General features: G+C 37.9%; 1 protein-coding gene across 1 annotated transcript in view; it reads right to left on the reverse strand.

Moving 5' to 3' along the window:
* Positions 1 to 21,283, reverse strand: part of LOC124720360 (zinc finger protein 492-like) — a 63,753-nt gene that overhangs the window by 23,816 nt on the left and 18,654 nt on the right. Inside the window, exon 4 of the mRNA XM_047245691.1 lies at positions 1,449 to 1,486. Within this exon, the coding sequence (XP_047101647.1) occupies positions 1,449 to 1,486 (38 nt within the window). The remainder of the gene's footprint in view (positions 1 to 1,448; positions 1,487 to 21,283) is intronic.

The following is a 21,283-nucleotide window of genomic DNA, read 5'->3' on the forward strand; positions in this document are numbered from 1 at the left end:
CCTCCATTATACATGGCATTGCAAAAGCGATACTGTAAATGCCAGCTGGTAAAATGCACGCATTTTGACTAGCTAAGAACTGCAAGTGACAGGGTGGGGTTTGGTGTCCTTCACTCAGATCTGCTGGATGGTGTGCTCATGAAGACAGCAGAGAGGAGGCAAACAGCTGCCCTCACGAGCATCTCTGCCAAAAGTAACACACTTGGCCATGTTTTTACAGGACACCCATTTTATTATAATGTTGACACTTGTAGGAACTCAACTGGTTTGGAATGTATGGTTGGACTGTGTTGACTTTATAGCTTGCCTTAATCTTTGAGGCAAAAACTACTTGAGCAAATGGTAGAAAATGAGTGCATGTGGGCATTAACTTTGCATCATTCTTTTTCATAAATCAGAAAAAAATTTCACAGAGCCTCCAACTGCAACACCTTCCAGAATAAAGCACGCATTAACCATAGTAAAGAACTGACCCTCTGCAATATGTGATACCACGAGGAAACAAGGTGCATTTGGGAGGGCCTTCAAATTTATAGCCTCATTCTGTTTATGTTTATTGACACACACTAAGGTGGTGATTGATACATTGCAAAAAAATCACCCATGACTGCCAGCATCTCCAATGGCATGCTCTTTCCAACTGGGAACCCCCCCCAGAGGGGGATTCACCTACCGTAAATGATTGTTCACACATCAGGTCACACCTTCCGAACTCCTTTCAGAGGGACCAATTGGCATTTGGGAAGGTAACAGTTCAGGCACTCGCCCTTCTGGGCCTGACCTGTATCAGAGGGTACATGAGAACCTTACCCGTTGACCTGGAGCTGCCAATTATGCATTACCTTGTCACCTGTAATGTGTCTAATGAATGGGACAGCCTTCAGGAACACACCAGGACTAAGGAGAAATGGAGATAATGAGGATTCACCAGCTAAATCTTCACAACCTTACTGAAACTGGCGCCATCTACTTACGTTTTTTCTTGACGGTGGCCTGTAATGTCACCACTACAAGCTTGTGTGTTACCTGAGCACCGCTGTGGCACCGCATTGAAATGGGTGTTCAACACTATATTCATTAATCTGTAAGGCTGGGAATCATCTCCAATTTTTGGATATATAACCACTCACCCTTTCTTCTTACTTTTTCTACTGCAGTATATCAGCTTGTGCCCATCAATACGAATCTGTTCAATTTGCAGTGATTTTCATGTGACGTTCTGCATTAAACACAATACAACTGCTGATATGCCACCTGAACTTTTATTTTCCTGTATGGATATCAGACGTTTGCTCTATTTATCTAGGAATAGTCACACAATGGTTGTTGCAAGGAATAGTATTAATGAATAATTACAGTAGTGCATTTTATATCTGAAGTACTCTCACAGTTAATAAACAAAAATTTATATTTCTGAAAAAGTTCTGCAGTGAATTATAAAAACTTACCTTGCACTATCAGATGCGAATTTTGTTGAGGTTCCCACCTGAAATATTTGAAGAAATGGCCAGTGATTTACAACTGATGAGACAGTAAATAAATAGAATTCTATTAACGCCCACCAACATGTGATTAGTCCACAATATGCTGTAAGTTAGGCTTGAAAATATCATTAAAGAGGACATGATAAACTGTTGCAGTTAATGAAACAGAATGTTAGTAAGAATTCATTCTCCATTTTCTCACTGTGTTCAGTACTGTAACTAACTACACAAGCCAGTAATTTGTTTGTAGCCATACTTCCTACTAGACACTTCACAAAGGAAAGTGACCAATAACATCTTTAACCTGTCATACACTTACGCCTTGTGTAAAATTTTCTTTCAGTTTCTTTCCATTATGAAAACTGCCATTCAATGACAGATGAATCCATCATCATAAGTGACACATTTGGGCCTTTGTGATCTGGGCAGCCCAGACCAACTTGCAGAGGTGAGGAGTGACTTCTAAACTGAACCTTAAGTTCACAACCGGAACTACATACAGGCTTGGACCATTAAGTATACAAACATTAATAAATATTGGCAAACTCAAAATAGTTTCAAACATTGTAAACGCACAACAAGTTCAAATAGCATTACAAAATAACACATTCACAGATGAAGAAATACCACAATCAGAAAACTGTAGATTCTTAACGGAGAACACATGGAAGAAATTCGCTTAACTACTCCAGAACTAGGGTCTGCATTCATAAATGGCAATTATGATGCAAACGGTACCAAATTTTTCATTACCTCTGGAAAGTCTCTCTTCCCTGCAATAATTCAGTATTTAGGTGAGAGGTACACAATAATTAATGCACATGCACCAATAAATCAGGATAACAGGAACAATGCAGAAGGTAAAACAGTCCTCAGAACAATGTTGAGAAGCATCTGATGAAGTTCCAGAGGAAAACACACAAATTTTATTAAACTTCTGTCCTCAGACTGGTACAGAATGGAGACGAGAACATTTTCTGCCTAGACTGCTATTAAATGTATTTATTCACAACTGGAATTTTGACTTTATGCCATTCTCAAATGACAGCACACTATGAACTAAGTCAAAGTTATTAAATGCCATGCATAGTGCTTGGGGAGTGGATATTAAGATGTGCAGTATGATATGACTGTGACAGAAATTAGTACATGAAGTACTACCATTGTCTAGGCATACAGATTACGAAGATTCCCATCTTGTAATGAATATGGAATTTGTAAACAATGTTAACACAAGGAAAGTATTACCTCAAAAGGAATTATAAAGGATTCAGACATCACACTGAGCTACCACTTGAGAATTGTACAGCTGCCAAATTAATTTTGAATAAGTACATTCCGTAACACTCCTGGGAGAAAATGTTTTCATTTACGAATTAAATCCAGCCTGACTGGATGTAAGAAAAAAGGAAAATTGACAAGAAAAAGACATTTAGCATACACCACTAAAAAGATATGAGGACAACAATAATATGATTTGAGAAAAATCAGACAGCTTATGTGCCAGTAGCAAAGCACAATTCCAAAAAATGAAGAATTCTAGAGTCAGAAATAGATATCTGTTGAAATTGACCATTACCACTGAATAATAAAAGTAAGATTCCTGGCCTAGAATAACTGATAACCATGTGCACGTAGGATTCAAAGAAATTCCATGGAAAGTGAAAGGAGAAAACTACAGCAGTAATTCTGATATACGAGATATATCAGAGATGGCTTAGGGCAGAATGGACCTGTGGAGGCCAAATTGATAAAGGACTGAAGGAGCAAAATACTATTGGAATACATGTGTAAAATTTTAGAAGACCTTTATTCAAAATTCTTAAAGAATCTGAAATACAGAAGACAACACAGGTCATCTTAAAAGAACTACAGCCTCATTTGAGATAAGGACAGACTTTAGCCAAGGCAATGTACTAACTCCATTATTCTTTCAGACTATACTAAAAAAGTGAATATTGAACAGATGGAGCAGTTGTCAGAATCTAATACCAGAAGTTGACTACTACTTGGTTAGAAAATGGACAATGTCAAAATTGTTTGTTCAACTTTTGTAGATAATTTAGCAATACTGACAGTGTAGAAAAACCACAGAACAGAGAGAAAGAAAGACAGTAGGAAAAGCATGACTACCCATCTGTTCTGATAAGAAGCAGTGAAGCAGTATTGGGTAACAACAGGACTGGGAGGGTCAGGGGAAGACAAATTTAAGGATCTATGAGAAGTCATATAGCCAAATGGTGGGGAAAATGGAACCACAAGAGGAAGACTACGAAAGACTGACTTTGCATTTCAGTTAACAGAAGACATTTATAGTAAAAATTCATTCTCCAAAATTGCAGAGCCTCCAACTTGCAAGGCAATCAGTTGGCCAGAATACACATCTGTATCACAAATACTAGCTTTAGAATCAACAAAAGATAGTGAAAATTACGAAAAAGAAAAGATATTAGGAAACAGAACACCAGCACAAACATTTAAATTCAGAAACAATACAGAAGTATAGATAAATATGCAGGAAAATAACTGGAGACAAAATTTGGTAAACAAGGCTAATGAGTCTTAGCATACTGAAAAGAAAAACTGTGCAGCAGTACTAAAACCATAAAAAAAGAACTTATTGGCTTACAGGAGTGCACAAAGACCTATAAGAAACTTGTATAAATTAGCAAGATATTTAAAACCAAACCAAATCCAGAAACAGGATTGAGTTGGTAAATTGTCCACAGCATAACAGTTCCAAAAAGAGAAGATAGAAACGGGACGTCAGGTGCGTGGAAAGAAAAATGTGTACAGATGAAGGAGTAGCATAAATAAATGTAAAACCTTAGCTGGACTGTAACTGATCAGGAAAAAAAAAAAAAATTGTTGCACAGTTGTACCTTCTCAGTAAAGCATAGCAATTATGTATGTACTGCAAACAAGTTGCAGCAAGCAGGTCAAAGAGTCTCTGCAAATATGCAGATAACAGTATTTGGAGTCCTCAGAAATATTTTGCAGTGGTGGTGTTATGCTGTCAGTACTGCTTGCATGCAGTCACAAAAGAGCAATGCATGTAAGTGTCACTCCATCAAGAGCTGCATGCTGCTGTGGTTATATATCTAGTGAACAAAAAAGATCATACAATAACAATATAAGTATATATTCCTTTAGCTTGAAAGTATGTAACTTGCCTTGATGGTATGGTATCCATTAACTACTATGACTGGGGTATTTACTCAGTGATTGTTTACTTGTAGAGAACTAGAAGTATAGCAAAACAACACTTGCTTGATGTGAGACAAGCTGTTTTGCATGTCTTCAAGATTGGGAGGTAGCAGTGTAGTACTTCTAGGGACTATGGCATATCACAACCACAAACAAGTGTGCATAGTCAACGGCAAAAACAGGAAACAAAAGTAACCAATAAGCCAAGGTCAGGTCATCATTGAAGAGCGATGAGGAAGGACAAAATGGTTCAAATGGCTCTGAGCACTATGGGATTGAACTGCTGAGGTCATCAGTCCCCTAGAACTTAGAACTACTTAAACCTAACTAACCTAAGGACATCACACACATCCATGCCTGAGGCAGGATTCAAACCTGCGACTGTAGTGTCGTGCGGCTCCAGACTGTAGCACCTAGAACCGCTCGGCCACTCCAGCCGGCAAGGAAGGACAGAATGATTTGTAAGCAATCAGCTGCTGCTCCAAGAGAAACATCTCAACAAATCAGAGATGACCTGAAGCAACATAATGGACTGATTTGATGCACATCTACTGTAAAAAGTCACTAAGTAACAAAAGATTTACATGATAAATGACATAAAACCATTCATAAATTTAAAAAAATAAGGACAGGACAGAGTTTGCAAGGAAACCTCAAACTTGGAATGCCAAAGATGAGTCTAAGATTTCATGGAGTGAAAAAAATTAATTTAACATATTTATTTCCTGATGGTGTCCAGTATACAGGGTGAGTCACTAAGAATTGCCACCAAGAATAACTCTTGAAGTATGGTAGGAGTTGAGAAGTTTGTGGAACAAAAGTTTCACGATACAACAGGGCCCATAATATGACGGTTTTTACTTGCTTCAGAGATATAAAGGTCAACTTTCTTTTTTTAAATGAGATGCTATAGTTTGTTACATATTTACTGATAGCGGCTATAGATACAAATCCAATGATGTGTAACAGTAAGGTCAACAAAGGTCAAAAAAGGTGGCATGAACGTCCATTTACAGACGGTGTTCAAAGTGATGATCATTGGTATGAATGTAGTGGCTGCAATCTTCTTATCATGAAGTGAGTGGTATTTCTTATCACATTGGCACTTATCGAAGCACATCCTCTGGCAATTCTCTCTCACATATCTTCAGGTGTAGTTGGAACATCGTTATAAACAATGTCTTTTACAAATACCCACAAGGAATGCTCCAGAGGCATCAAGTCTGGTGAACCAGCTGGCCATGACACATCACCTCCATGTCCAATCCAACGATTTGGGAACTGTCTCTGCAACTCATTTCTAGCCGTCAGCGAAAAATGTGCTGGGCACCCATCGTGTTGATACCACATAATGTTCCTTGTTCCTAAAGGTATTTCTTCCAATAACATAGCTAATGTTTCTTGCAGGAATGTGGTGTACTTCTTACTACTAAGACTGACTTCGATGAAATAGGAGCGTATAATTCTGCCCTCCAGAATCCCACACTGTATCATCACTGACTATGGTTTTTAATGGGCAACTTGCAGCATCCAATATGGATTTTCAGTTGCCCAATAATGCATGTGATGCAAATTAACACTTCCATGGTTCATGAATGTAGTCTCATCAATAAATAAAATTAAATCAATAAATGTGTCATCCCTCTAAATCTGAAGTTGAGCCATCAGTATAATTTAATGTGACACAACAATCCGTACTAGATGATTGTTGGTGAAGAGTGGTATGGTAAGGATGATGTTTATGGCAATGCAGAACACGAAAAACACTACTCTGGCTCATGCAAGATTCCCTTGTGATTTGACACAAACTAGATCAAGGATCTCTAAACACAGTGCAACAGTACCAGCTCACTGAATTTCGTTGGCATTCTCCGTAAATGAGAAGCATATCAACTTGTTCTTCAAAGGAATACATCATTCACATTTGCTTGATTCGATGCTAGTCTTACTGTTACTGTTAGCGTTTTATTGCAAAACCATCGAAAGGCTTTTACATGTCAGTGGTATGTTAGATGGATACACCCTATTTGGCGAATATTTACTATTAGTACGAGATAGGAGAGAGAATTGTAAGAGCAAGTGCTTTGATAAGTGCTGATGTGATATGGAATACCACTCAATCCATGATAAGAAGATTGGAGCACTGCACTGATACCAATAGCCATCACTTCCAACACATTCTATAAATGGACATTCGTGCCATCTTTTTGATCTTTGTCAACCTTCAAAGACCTTATTGTTGCAAATCATTGGATTCACCTCAATAGCCGATATCAGCAAATAAGTACCAAACTATAGGATCCTACTAAAAAATTAAAAAACAAAGTTGACCTTCATGTCTCTGAGGCAACCCAATATAGCAACACAACACCAATGTCATATTATAGCCCTCCATTGTCCCAGGCAACATTTGTCCCACAAACTTTTCAGCTACTCTCATATTTTCAGTTATTCTAGGTGACAGTTACTCACCCTGTATACATCACAAAAAAGCTAAAGGGGCAATCAGGTACAGATCACTAAGCATGGTATTTCACTGTAAAAATACAGCAACCAGCTACTTTTTAATGCGTTTTATTTATGCCAATATGCATTTCGGGTTTGCACCCATCTTCAGCTGGCAAATTACATGGATCTTCAGTTACTACAGTAGTACAATCTCAACAGCAGTTTGGATGCTGCAGCAGGCCTGTGCAAAAGCAACGATTCCAATCATTTACTTTAATTTTGCGAGTTTAAAGTTATGCACTATGAGTTGTTCATTTTACTTACATTCTCCTCTCCTTGTTTTTTCTTGGCTTTTCTTCTTTTTTGCAACAACACAAACACTTTTTATCATGCATTTTACACAGGCGCACTGCGTTATCCGCCATGTTGTCGACTGACAGTTTTTGTTCACATACAAACGGTTTATCTATGGACAGAGTTATATTTTATGAAAGTTTTGAGGTTCTAAGAGAAGCTACTGTTTTCCAAACATTGACTTGGGTGATAGAAGTATTCTAAGTACGATGTATACTTTTTTTTTTGCAGCATTGAAGATAATAAAGTAACATAACACATTTATACAAAGCAGTACTTCATACATTTACAATATAACAAAAATAGAATTCAGATTTTTATGTTTTATATTATTACATGCATTTGTTGGGTTTATATTAGATTATGATATTTCTTGATTGTGCTTAGTAAGTGGTTTGATAAGTAGAGTGTGGAAGTTTTTCAGAAATATTCGGTTTGGCAGCTCTGTTTGGTCGTTAAGTATGTCAGAAGGGGATGCATATTTATGTGAATAAATTTCGATTTCTTCTAGGATGTTCATCCTTTTTCCTTTGTTGGCTAGGTGGAGAACTAGTACGTTATGGGATATGTCTGTTACTTGATGTTCTTCTTCTGCTACATGTTGGGCGAATGTGGATTTATTTAAGTTTTTTAAACAAAGAGCATCCATGTGTTCTCGAAACCGTATGCTGAAGTTTCTCCCTGTTTGGCCTATGTATGTATGTATAAAATGGACAAATTGTTACTAAGCATGGTGGTGGAAGTGTCATGGTGTAGGGATGTTACCTGTACAGTCACATTTTACGAAAAAATACGATTCCTTGCAGGAGAGACAATATGTCACATAATTGGATATTTCAGCTGGTCCACAATTTGAAACACACCTCTGTCTATTTTCTAATTCTTTTCAGACCAAAACTGAAAATTTTTGAGTACCTAAGCCGGAGCCTGTGTCTAAAACCAACTGAACACCTCTGATCTGTGCTGAATTGATGTGTTCATGGTAGAAGCTACTTAAACAAGGATCAATTTGCTGGTATCTCATTGGACCCATGGTCTGAACTCCCAATTAACCTGTAACAAAAGCTTGTAGATTCAATGGCAAATTGATGTGCGGCCGTGATCAAAGCCCCTAGGTATGCAACAAATACCAATTTATTCTTCAGATCCCAAAATAGTTTTATTCTTATATACTTAGACCCACAAATTATTTTTGACTCAAAAGAAATACTTCTCTCTTGATGCAACATAACCTTGTTTAAACTTGTACTAAATAGATCACGAATTCATATTTTTGAATTACCTAATGGCAGCTTTTTCTGTTACACACTTACGTTTACATAATTGTAATTAATGCTTCCTATAAAACATTTTTGAGTGATACTGTAATTGGACTGTATTTAGATGCATGGTGAGATGAAAGGAGCAGATAGTAAACAACAGTGGCAGAGTACAAATACTGTTTTGTTCTGCAGATCACTATATGCAATCTGATAACCCTCAGGGCAGCAGCAACAATTCTTAAGTACAGTGTCTGATGTGAGCTCATCAGATCAAATCAAAATGCATTCAAAGAAAACAACTAGCATATTATACAGACTGTAAGGTGCACCTTAATTTTCAAGCTATTTTTAAGGAAAGTACATTTTTATAATTTTTTATTAGATTACAAAGTCCGCATAAAAATTTTACTTTATTACCAAAATGACCTTTAAAATCACTGAAATTCATTATCTGAACCGTCCTCTTTCCTCAGCATCATTGTCCTTTTATATCTAAGATGGTCTTCACTACCATTAAGAGCATTATTTATGCTGACCTATTAAAAGATTTAACAATGATATTATCTCTCAGCCTACATCATAACCGCTTTGTTGACTGACACCTGTTAGTTTCTAGATCATTTTAGAACTCCCTTTGTCATGAATTCTTGTTGGGCTTAAACCATCATCCATTTGTTCCAATCCTCTTCCATAAGGAATTTAAACACACTGAAGTGCCATGGAAACTGGTATATGCATGCATATTCTAAGATAGAGATATGTAAACAAGCAGAGTATGTCACTGCGGTTGGCAATGCCTATATAAGACAACAAGTGCCAGACAGTAGATGTATCAGTTACTGCTGTAACAACAGCACATAATTCAGATTTAATCAAGTCTGAATGTGGTGTTACAGCCAGACCATGAGGATAAGACACAGCATTTCTGAGGTAGCAATGAAGTGGGGATCTTCCCATATGACCATTTCATGAGTGTATAGTGAATATTAGGAATTTGTTAAAATATAAAATATCTGACATCGCTGTGGCCGGAAAAAGATACTGCACGAAGGAGACAAACAACAAGTGAAGAGAATCATTCAGCATTATGGAAGTGAAATCCCTGTGCAAATTGCTCCAGGTTTTAACACTGGGCCATCAAAAAGTATCAGTGTGCAAACCATTCAACAAAACATCACTGATACGGCCTTTTGGAGCCAAAGGACCACATTATTGAGTGTATCAGCGATGTCTTGCAACAAGCTCTTCAGAAAAGATTTCCACTCCCTCATACGCTTTCTGAATTATGGTCAGCACTGCAAGATTCATGGTATCAATCCTCCCCCAGCACTACTTCAGACGTTAGCCGAGTCCATGCCATGTCATGTTGTGGCACTTCTGTATGCTCACTGGGGACCTACATATTAGGCAGGTGTACCAAATTCTTTGGCTCTTCAGTGTCATCTATTTGTCAAGACATCAAAAAGTTGCAACTGTGTAGTAAGCCCTCCTGCAATAACAGCAAGTTCTGTATTTAACTGTCTCAATTTCTCTTTCACCGAATTTTATAAATGACTACTAAATTGATCTAGCACAAGAAGAGGACTCTTCTTCAGTGAAGTGATTTTCCTTTGCTTCAACACACATTTAATCCTTAATTTCATACCAGCCTCATCCATCCAACCTTCGTCACATATGTTAACAACATCTGGCAGTATTTCATAACGTTTTGACATTGTTCAGCACTTGGAAATGATCACTGGATTAAGTTTAGTGCCATGAACACAACACGAAAGAACAACAATGTAGTGCATTTTTTCAAGTTCACTGTTTTTATAGTTCCTGTTTTATCACCTTTCACGACAAAAAATTTGTTACTTGGCACATCAAGTCTTTATTCACTATTTAAATTAGTTCCACATTCGTTTTCTTTCAATGTTGTATAATAATGTGATCGAAACATAATATTCTCTCTTCATACTCTTATGGCATTTTATGAGATGCTTGGGTCTTGGTTCACATGCTAAGCCCATGACGCTTCGTAAACCTGTAGCACCAAACATTTTCACCCTCAATATCTGTTAAGTTCCACTGTAGCACTAGCCTACAAGCATATATTTGAGTAATTTTTGTAGTAATTCCAACACCATTTAGATGGTGTGCTTGAATCCATTTCAATACATCATCATCTAGTTTTGGCCATTTTGTATTCAGTCCTCTAATGCACATTTAGCCTTGCTCATGTTTCTCAGTTCTCCGTTATTAGCCTGCCAATAGCAAGTGGTTTTTTTCTGTTGCTGGAGGACTGAAATGCTGCTCAGTTGATCTGTTTCCACGTTGTTCAGCATTTGCTATTACTTTCTATTTATAGCCTGCATCATATGAATAACTTTTATTTTTTCCGTTGTGAAACTAGCTACTAAAGAAAATATTCTTCTGTTGCCAATAACACAAATCACTTTCAATTCAAGTTCGCTGGCACTGTGGACTGCCATGACACATCACAGGCTAGGCAGTGCTCTGCGTTTGTGATTACTGGGCATGTGGGAGACACTGTTAGCAAGCTTGTGAATCCCTGTAACATGTTCATTACACTGGTGCATTTCTTCTGCCAATTGAATCCAATGTTACTAGATAGAAATAGATTTCCTGCAGCATTGAATATATGGCCATTTTTAAGGCAACTGGGAATTTTGACTGAAACACTGGACTTGTTATATTAAATTTGAGTATAACACACCTCAATTTTGGAGGTAATTTTTTGAAGAAACAAATCAATTTAATAAACTGTAATATATGGTATCAAGTCTTTGTAAGCACCACTGGAAATTAATTTGAACAAATAATTAAGGTAACTGAAAATCTGTCATGCATTCAAACTTTCAAATACTACACGTGAGATAGTAATGTGAATCTACCATCAAATGCACAGGATTGATTGACATTTAACATTTCCCATTTAACATTGAAACACAAACATCTATACATTTAATATTTGGCTCTGGTGAATTATGTTCCTCCTAAGCCATGAGAATTGCACATAACCTGCTATCCATTGGGAATACTTGCCTGTGAGGAAAGGCAGACAACTGTGAGGCAGTATTTAAATTCACATTCATATAACTTTTGCAGTTGCATCTTTGAGCAATTTTAGGACTTTCCCAAGGTCGGTGCTATGATGGCAAGTAGAATTTTTGTCACACATTTAAACTTAATCATAAACTCAATGACAAACAAAAGATGAATGCGGCCAAAATAAGAGAGGGACAGCAATAAACAAAGGATGCAACAAATCAAATATTCTAACTCTGCTGACTGATCTCTCAAAAAATCAGATGCATAACCAACTGCTAATTTTTCACTTTCCAGCTAAAAATTATTATTCACAAATATTATATAGAAAAACGCTAAAATTGAATTCAACAGTACTATTTCAAACTGTGCAGCCCACCTTCAGGAGTTAAATAGAGCCCTGTATAGTTTTTCATTAATTAATTTTATAAACACTGATTACAATAATGCTAAATAGTACTACATGTAAGCCAAAACTGCCACAAGCATAAACAATACATCAAACTGTACAGTGAATACATAGTTTGACTGGAACTCAACTGGATCCAGGGTATCTACAATTTGATTAGAACTACTCAATTAATTTGACCAGAGCTAAATGTACTCCACAATTCCATACACCAAAAGACAGCATATTTTACACTACACCCTTATCCTTATCAAATGTGTATTAGACACTTTTTTGACAAATTAACTATTATGCAGTGTGATCAAGATGTGTCGAGTTCAATTGGTTGTAATTCAAACTTGGTAAGTGCTACGTAGTAACCTAAAGCACCATGTAAATGAGCAGGAAATTACGATCTCATCTGATATGACACATTTGTCTGTATAGAAATATTTCCTTGTATTTACTTACTGTAACAGTTGCATATGATGGCAGTTAATCATGTTTTCGCTGATATTTAATGTAATATTTATCTCAGAATGTTTCGTAAGGTTCTAAAGTGACCAGCATGGGAAGGTCCTTATCTCAACCCAGGCTTCACAAAATCCTCACTAGAGTACCAACTAATCCAGGAGGTACATTGAGGAAGGAGGGTGGGGAATATACAAAGACAGCACATGAGACACTGGAACTGCTCCTCAAAACTCATTTTCCTCAATATGCTCTGGCAGATAACATAGACCAGAATGCACCCCTGAAAGACAATGGTTCTCAGGCACTCTAAGAGAGGACTGGGAATCGGCCAAGGAGTGTGTCAATTTCAGTAAAATCCAGTGGGCGGTGGGAACATTCCTACCGTTCAAGTTACCTTCCCCAGACAGAATCTTTCCAGTTCTCTTGAAACAAGCACGAGAGAATCTTATAAGAGTCCTGTGCAGGTTATTCAGGGTTAGCCTGGCAGTGAAGGTTGTCTTTATTCCAAAGCCAGGGAGAATTGATCATACAAAGGCCAAGGATATGAGACCAATCAGTCTGGTTAATGTACATGTTGGGGAGAGGAGGCTAACTAGGGCTCCTCTACATTCAAACCAACACTCATAACCAGGTAAATCAAGTGAGACAGCTCTCCATCTATTTGTTGGAAGGGTGGAGAAAGCACTTTGCTTTCAAGAAATAGCCCTCTGCATCTTCCCGGGCACCAAGGGGGCTTTTAGTAACACAACCTTCAGTTCCATGGTTAGGTCCACAGAGGTGCACCCTAGTGACAACTATATGTAGATGGACTAGGGCCATGCTTAGTGGAAGGAGGGTAGGGGCTAAATGATGAATGAAAAAATGGTAATTAACACCACTAGAGGTTGTCCACAAGTAGTAGTTTTGTCCACTTTATTGTGGAATCTAGTGGTGAACGAACTCATTGAGAAACTAAATTCCAGACAATGCTTTTGCCACGGATACGCAGATGACCTTGTCATAGTAATACCTGGCAAATTTGCTGACACGGTTAGGGATATTGCACAAGGTGCACTGGACATTGTGAAAGATTGGTGCATTAAATAGGACCTAAACATTAATCCTAACAAGACTGTTGTGGTACCAATCATGAAGAAGCATATCAAACACTAAAGCTGGAATCTAAAGCTTTTCAATGAAACTCTATCTGTGAAGGGGATAGTGAAATATCTAGGGGTAATCTTAGATGAGAAACTAACATCGACCCCTCACATTAAAAGCATCTGCACCAAGGCGAATTTTACTCTAGTAAGTACCAGAAGGCCTTGTGGCAAAAACCGGGGTCTAAGATCCTGAAGTATGCAGTGGACACACGCAACAGCGGCTAGATTTAGAATCTCCTATGGGGCCGTAGTGTCGTGGAAGAAGGTCCAACAGCAGGTTGCAGCTAAGGAGTTTGCGAAGGCGCACATACTGGCACGCTTTGCCACAACAGGCAGAATTAATAGCACACCAACAGCTGGGATGTAAGCCATGCTGGACATGCCTCCACTAAATCTTTGGGTTAAGATGAAGGCAGCAGCTGGTGCATACAGACTCAAAACTGGTAAAAACTGGATCGCGTTGGGATATCCAGACACACACACACTAAAATAGTGAGGCAAATATAGAAATGGCATGGGAAATGCCGCCCGACTATGTAACAACTCCCAACTGTTTCAACAAGCCTCACAATACAATAATTGGAAGCAGGGAGCAGTGAGAAAACAGTTCGACACCATACAGGGGCGTTGTCTAGTTCACTGATGGGCTAAAATCAGACCAAGGTGCTGGGGTGGGGTATACAGGGTTCAGCCAAGACTGGAGGGCTTCATCTCTCTAGGAAAACTGGCCTCGGTATTCCAAGCTGAAATTACTGGAATCGAGGTGTATTTGGAGGAGAATATATATAGGTGCTACAAGGACCGTAGCATCTACATCTATTCAGACAGCAAGGTAGCCCTGAAATTATTGGGAGCTCCTGCAACACAATAGAAGATTATTGCATAATGTCACAGGGCTCTGGTGGAGTTAGGGGATTCAATAGCGGAAACTTAAAATGGGTCCTTGGTCACTCAGGGATCAGTGGCAATAAACAAGCTGACAGATTGGCCAGGATGGGGGCAAAGACTCCATTTAGTGGACCGGTACCTGTCCTGATAATCACCAATGCTGTGATCAAACTAGAACTATGGAACTGGCTTAGAAGCAGCACATAGAATACTGGACCAAGGTCTATAAGCAAAAACATGGTAAGGTAATGATTCCAAAGCTGTGCTTTAAAAGATGCTCTGTAACCCTGGGCCTGAGGAGGAAAGAGATTAAACTCATGGTTGGACTGATGATCAGTCATGGGAATTTAAAAAAACACCTACATACAATGGGTATAACGGAAGAAGACCGTAAATGTAGCATCTGTGATGGGCGTGAAGAAACTGCATCACACCTAATCTTCCAATGCGTGATATTGGAGAGCAAAAAGAGACAATTTTCAGTGCAACTAGAAGTGAAGAAATTGTGTCTAACAAACAACTGGTAGAGAGACTCCTTGCACTATCTAAGGGCACTGGTTGGCTTTACTAGATATACAGGGAGCAATACTGCACAATAAACTGTTTTAGTGCGAGGTTAGACCAAAGCTGTCTTAGCTTCTCTGCCAAAATCAAATTAAATCCATCATCCTTAGTGAATTGGTGTTCAGGTATTTTTGACAAATTAACTATTATGCAGTGTGATCAAGATGGGTCCATGGTATGGTTTCTGGAGGTTTTAAATAAGCAGTGCTGCTGTGCCTCATAGTCTTTGGTAATGTATGTGTGTTTCTCACATAGTCTGGGCCGGTGAGCTGTTACTGTTAAGTCTCCATAGGTTTTGACAGAAGTTGAATGGAAGTCTCTGGGCAGCCAACCAGTTGTGCCATTTCAACTCTCTAAAACTGTATGGATGATAAGATTTTGAGCAATACGTGAGGATTTTGACGTTTTATCACTACATTCAATTGTTGTATGTTTTTGTGACTGACGAACTTTCACTCTATGCAATTGATAGTTCTGTTTTGTACTTAGCTTTGATTGACAGTGACAGAGCATCACTGATGATTAACACTCAGTTGGAACGTAGATTTTAGTTCTGATTTCACATTAGCTTATGTAACTGGGGAATCTGTCAAATATTCATAATTATTCACATAGTTGAACTGCATTATCTTCAATCTGAAGTGTTCAACCTTGCTATGTGAGCCTATATAATTCAATTTAATGATTTTAAGTATGGCCATTTCTATTTTTGTGTCTTAAATTGACAGTACACACCATTCAACTTAACTTTGCCACTGTGTTTACATTTCCTTATTTAGTTTTCACTGCATTTAAATTCAGTTTAAACAACATGTTTAAGTATACATTAACTATTGCAATATATGCCTAACTTTATACTTTTAGATGTTGCTTGACTAACAAAATCTATTGTAGGCAGCTGGTGGTTTTAACAGGGTAGATACTCAGTGGTAGATGGCATTGACCCGTGCATGGGACTGCAGAGATACATTCCGAAATCAGCTCTGTTCACTACCCTGAAACTCAATACATCATAGGACCAATTTCAAAGCATTAAAATTACACATCTTGATTGAATTTTCACACTAAGGAATCAGCTCACAGTGTCAGTAGCTGGACTGAAATCACTTTCAGTTGCCCTATTGTTACACAAACTGACGATAACAGACAAAAGGCCAAATATTCAATTTTCTCTTTCAAATCTATTTGATCGTGGAATATTGTAATGGAGTTCCTCCTTTCAGTACTGGCATCAACATCAAAATGACAGATTTTGAGATGATCAATTTTTGTTGATTTTGTACTGTGTAACCACTTAATAAGAAAAAAGGCACCCGGGCGATATGAGATGACTGTACAACACTACTCATATTACACTAAACTTGTTCCTTCTCTAACAGCAGCATATCAAACATCTCTCAGCCCATGGAAGTTTCCTAGTGGTTGGAAGAAGGTACCAATGAATCATATTCTATATTAGTGTCACCTGATAGATGCACATAATCATAGCAAAATGAAGCATGTGCATGAATAATGCTGTATGGCACATTTCCAAGTTTTTAGGAAATCGACACAAACTGTTAATAATAAAGTAATAGCAGATATTTATTGTTTGCAGATGCAGACTGTTGAAAATAGTTGGTTGGGCTTTTTTAAAATTGCACTAAGGATAGGTTTTAGAAAATACATAACTATTAAAATGGAAAAACAGCGTATAGCAACTGATATACAGCATTATTGTATATCACACTCTACTATTACTATAAGGTTGCCTCGAGTCTCAAAGTTTTACGTAAAAATATTATAACAAGATACAAACTAATATTTATAGTAAACTGATTACTTTGGTCTTAAAAAAGTAATAGAACATGAGTTTGTTATCAAGTTGAGACCGAAAGCTGGCACATTAAACTTAGTTGGCACACTGAATGTTTTCATAAAATGCCTGGATTTTGATTCCCTGTATTTCGTCACATCCAATAGATTGCCTTTCTTCTCCTTACAAGTTTCAGTACCCCACTGTAGAGCAACCAAAAATCAAAATGCAACAGAATTTCTTTTACTTCATGTTTAAAACCATGTTTCACAATACAATGTCTTTTACATGGATGAAACATGCTTATGCCTTGAGGATCATCACTGCATAGCTTCAACCAGAGCACAGCAGTAATTTTCAAACTAAGTGGCATTTTGAGAACCAGCTCAATGGATCCAATGCTCTTGGAGTCTTCCATGATCTCCTAAATGGTAAACTTTGAAGGTTCTACAGAGGCCTAAGCAATGACATGCTTCCATTCTAAAGGAGCCATAACTTTTGACACTTTCTTTCCTCAATCACTGCGAAGTTCCTGTCACAAGGCAACTATGACTCTAACATAAGAACTTTTTATGTATTTCTACACAGTACTTGCAGTTGACCAGACAGAAATATAGTGCTAAAATTCTCCAGTTATTGTTCTGCCCAACATGGTGGTCAGACCATGTAATTAGTTTGTGTCCCATACCTTCTTCAAGCATCACAAATTTAATCAGATAGGAAACTATTTTGGCTGAACCAAACCTTGCACCAGATCCATCCCCTAAATTTACCGTGTTAGTTAAGTACCAAAGTCAAGAACCATTAAATTATATGACAGCAGCTGTTTCTGGCAGAATGCCACGGAATGTGCCAATGTATGACAAAGTAGAACGTCCACACATGTAACATATATATTGTTGTTCCGTTGTAGCCATTTCTGTGTTGTTTTTTAGCAGTTTGTATGCTCAGTTTGCTTTTGCATGACAACTGACTAAGTTTTATGTTGTGCATTTGTATCTCGTCTGAAGCTGCGATCATAAAGAATCATTAATTTCTGCACAAATTGAGATTGTGGTACAGATATTCTTTCGAAGATTTATTCTTACTTCGAGAAACTCAAACTGAGTTCTTGAATCAGAGACCTGTCATTTGATAGGACATGTGGCCTACACAAATATTTTCCTCAACCATCTTCAGGAGTGGTCACTCCACTCTACAGTTTATGTTGAAGAGTGAGTTTTCATTGCTGGGTGATGCAAAATATGTCAAGGAATGTTTTGTGACACACTTCTTTTGACTGGACTTCATACTTTAAAGTAGCTTGTTTCAATGAAGTACTGTCTGTCTTGCCTTCCTTTTGTCTGACTGGCACACCTATTTACATGGAGTTTATCGAGTAAATTGACTTTTCATTGTGCATCAAGGCATGGTATTCTTTGTACAGCCTTAAATTAATTTACATATTTATGCCCTAGAAACCTCCTTTTTAACACACTTCTATATTGCACACATGGTCTTGAATCATTCTGTCAATATAACTACCCAATATTCAACTGAATTATCATACTCCACATTCTCTTTCAATAATATAGCAGTGTGTATTCTACTTTTTCATCACTGATAAAGACAGAACCGCAGTTAGTTTTATTCGTGGTATTAGAATTATGGGGCAAATTTCTATGTCAGATCAACAACAAGTAATGGAAAATCTGGGAAGGAATGTAACAATATTATAAAGAGCAAAGTTGATTGGTTGGTTTTGAGTATAAAGGGACCAAACTACAGGGTCATCAGTCCCTTTTTTCCTGACGGAAGCAAGACTCAAGGTACAAAAAACTCAGCACCACACCTAAAACGAAAATGAATGGAATGAACAAATAATGTGGGAAACACAAACCACAAAGAAAAGCAGAAGAGGGTATTAAAACCATAGAGCATATGGTCTGCACTGGCTGATCACAATAATAAAAGAGGATGAGCCAGCCACTCTGCAACAAATTAAAACGTTCACCTCAAAAAGACAAGGCGAGATTAGCACATGTAGGGAAAAGATGAGCACAAAGACAAGCAAATGCAAAGGAAATGTGACAGAGTTACAATGGAGGGAAGGTGGCGACCTCAGCTCTGGCTAAAGATGGGGCGTGAACGTTATTCATTTGTTCATTCTTTGATTTACACATTGCATTCCATAAATGAAGATGTGGATAGATGTGGGATGAGCCAGCCTGCAAATCTTAAGGCAGAAGCTCCCACAGGAATTTACCTCTGTGAAGTATAGTGACAACCAGCTGCTTGTGACAAGTGCTAATCTACTCACATAGCTAATTATGAGAACTGTTAATAGATTATTTTGTATGTATGTACATGTACATTTACTACTATGAAAAATATCATTGTTGCTCCTACTACATTGGTCAGCCACTTATTTTACCTAGTATCTCCACAAACTTCTATACTCCGCTATCCACTTAATGGCGCATCGTGAAGGGTACCCCATAACCCTGCTGGTCATTTCCGTTCCCATTCCACTCACAAACGCAAGTGAAAAAGACTGTATATGTGCCTCTCAATCAGCCTTGACTTCTCAAATTTCACCTTCATAGTCTTTATGTGCTGTGTATGTTGGAAACAACAAAATCGTTTGGTAGTTTGCTTCAAATGGCAGTTCTCTAAATTTTCTCAATAGTGTTTCTCAAAGGAACATCACCTTCCCTCTGGGAATTCTCATTTGAGTTCCTGAAGGATCTCCGTCACACTTGTGTGTTGTTTGAACCTACAAGTAACAGATGTAGCAGACTGGCACTGAATTGCTTCTACAACAAAGTACTACTTTATCTTGCTAGCTTGCTCTAGCTTCTCATGCAATTACCTAATAAAATTCCCAATTCCACAATTAATACAGAATCTTGCTGGCCATGTGCCACTATCAAAATTGTCAGCCCTATTTTTCTGCTACATTATTAAGTTCTTGCATTTTATGCTCCTGAGACCACAAAGGTTGCATGTCACTCTAGCTGACAGAGCTAAGATATTCACTGCACAACTGCATGTATTACTCAGGATCACTGTTATGGTCACACACCCTATTCATAGATTTCTCAGGTGTCCACCACTCTTTAATCTAAGTTAAATATGTTCAAAGTAACAAGTGAGGTACACATCAGTGATTTCAGTGTCAACCACATGACATGGTTTTCCAGACCACACAACCAGCAACACACTGTTCTGAACACTTGCTATGGGAGCAGCACTCCATGCAGTGGACACTATCCCTGAACCTGTGGCCCTGGTGCCATGGAGACATCTCTATCGATCTGTGATCTCTTGGGCTGCATACAAATGTCAGTATGGCCTTTTGTATTTTCATGGTAAATGGTCACCAACTACAATCCAGCCACTTTCACAAGTACAGCTATGCCCTAGGACACCCTACAGATCACTCTTTTAGCCAAACTACCCATATGCACATCCCTTACTACTATGCGTGGCTTTCTCATTTCTGTAAAACCCTTCTTGTGGAACAACACTACTACTGTTTCACTTACTGTCCTGTCTACTTGTGATGCCAATGCATCCCTTTCATTTGTTTAAAATGGCATAACATGAGTCTCTGTGACATTAAGTCTGGCCTGTTAGCTGTGAATCAGCTACACTCCTATATATACTCTCTGAGCTGTCCGTAGCATGATAGTTTGGATCCTCGACCTGTATGCTTGTGTAATCACCACACATTCCAGTGTCTGACGAAGCCAACGTTTCGGTGCCTGAAAAATCCTTTATAACTTCAGAAAGTTTGTTTATTAACAATGAGATCAAGAGTGAGCCAGTACCTAACCTTCAGCAATTGTGTGTTGAATGTTCCCAAATCTTTGTCTAATTTCATTCCTGTGACATGTTTATCAATGTGAGCATCTCCTTCCCTTAGCAAGGTCATAAAGCATACTTAAAAACATTATTTTTTTTTTCTTTAGATCTGCCAGGATTCTAATGGTGAGGTCATACATGGCTTCAGCTATGTACAATCATTCACCAAAAGCCATATACAGAGGTTTTCTATTACTGAAAATGTTATAATTAGTACAACAGGTACCACAGAAGCTGCCACAATATGTGCCAACGTATTGGGGCTGATCTAGAACACACAAATTTCATCTCTGTTTTTCAAATCCCAAAAATTTTTTAGGAAAACTCAAGAATAACTATGATTCACACAAAAGATAAGACAGCCAACGTTCTTTTGAATT

Source organism: Schistocerca piceifrons, chromosome 11, assembly GCF_021461385.2.
Source record: "Schistocerca piceifrons isolate TAMUIC-IGC-003096 chromosome 11, iqSchPice1.1, whole genome shotgun sequence".
NCBI lineage: Eukaryota > Metazoa > Arthropoda > Insecta > Orthoptera > Acrididae > Schistocerca > Schistocerca piceifrons.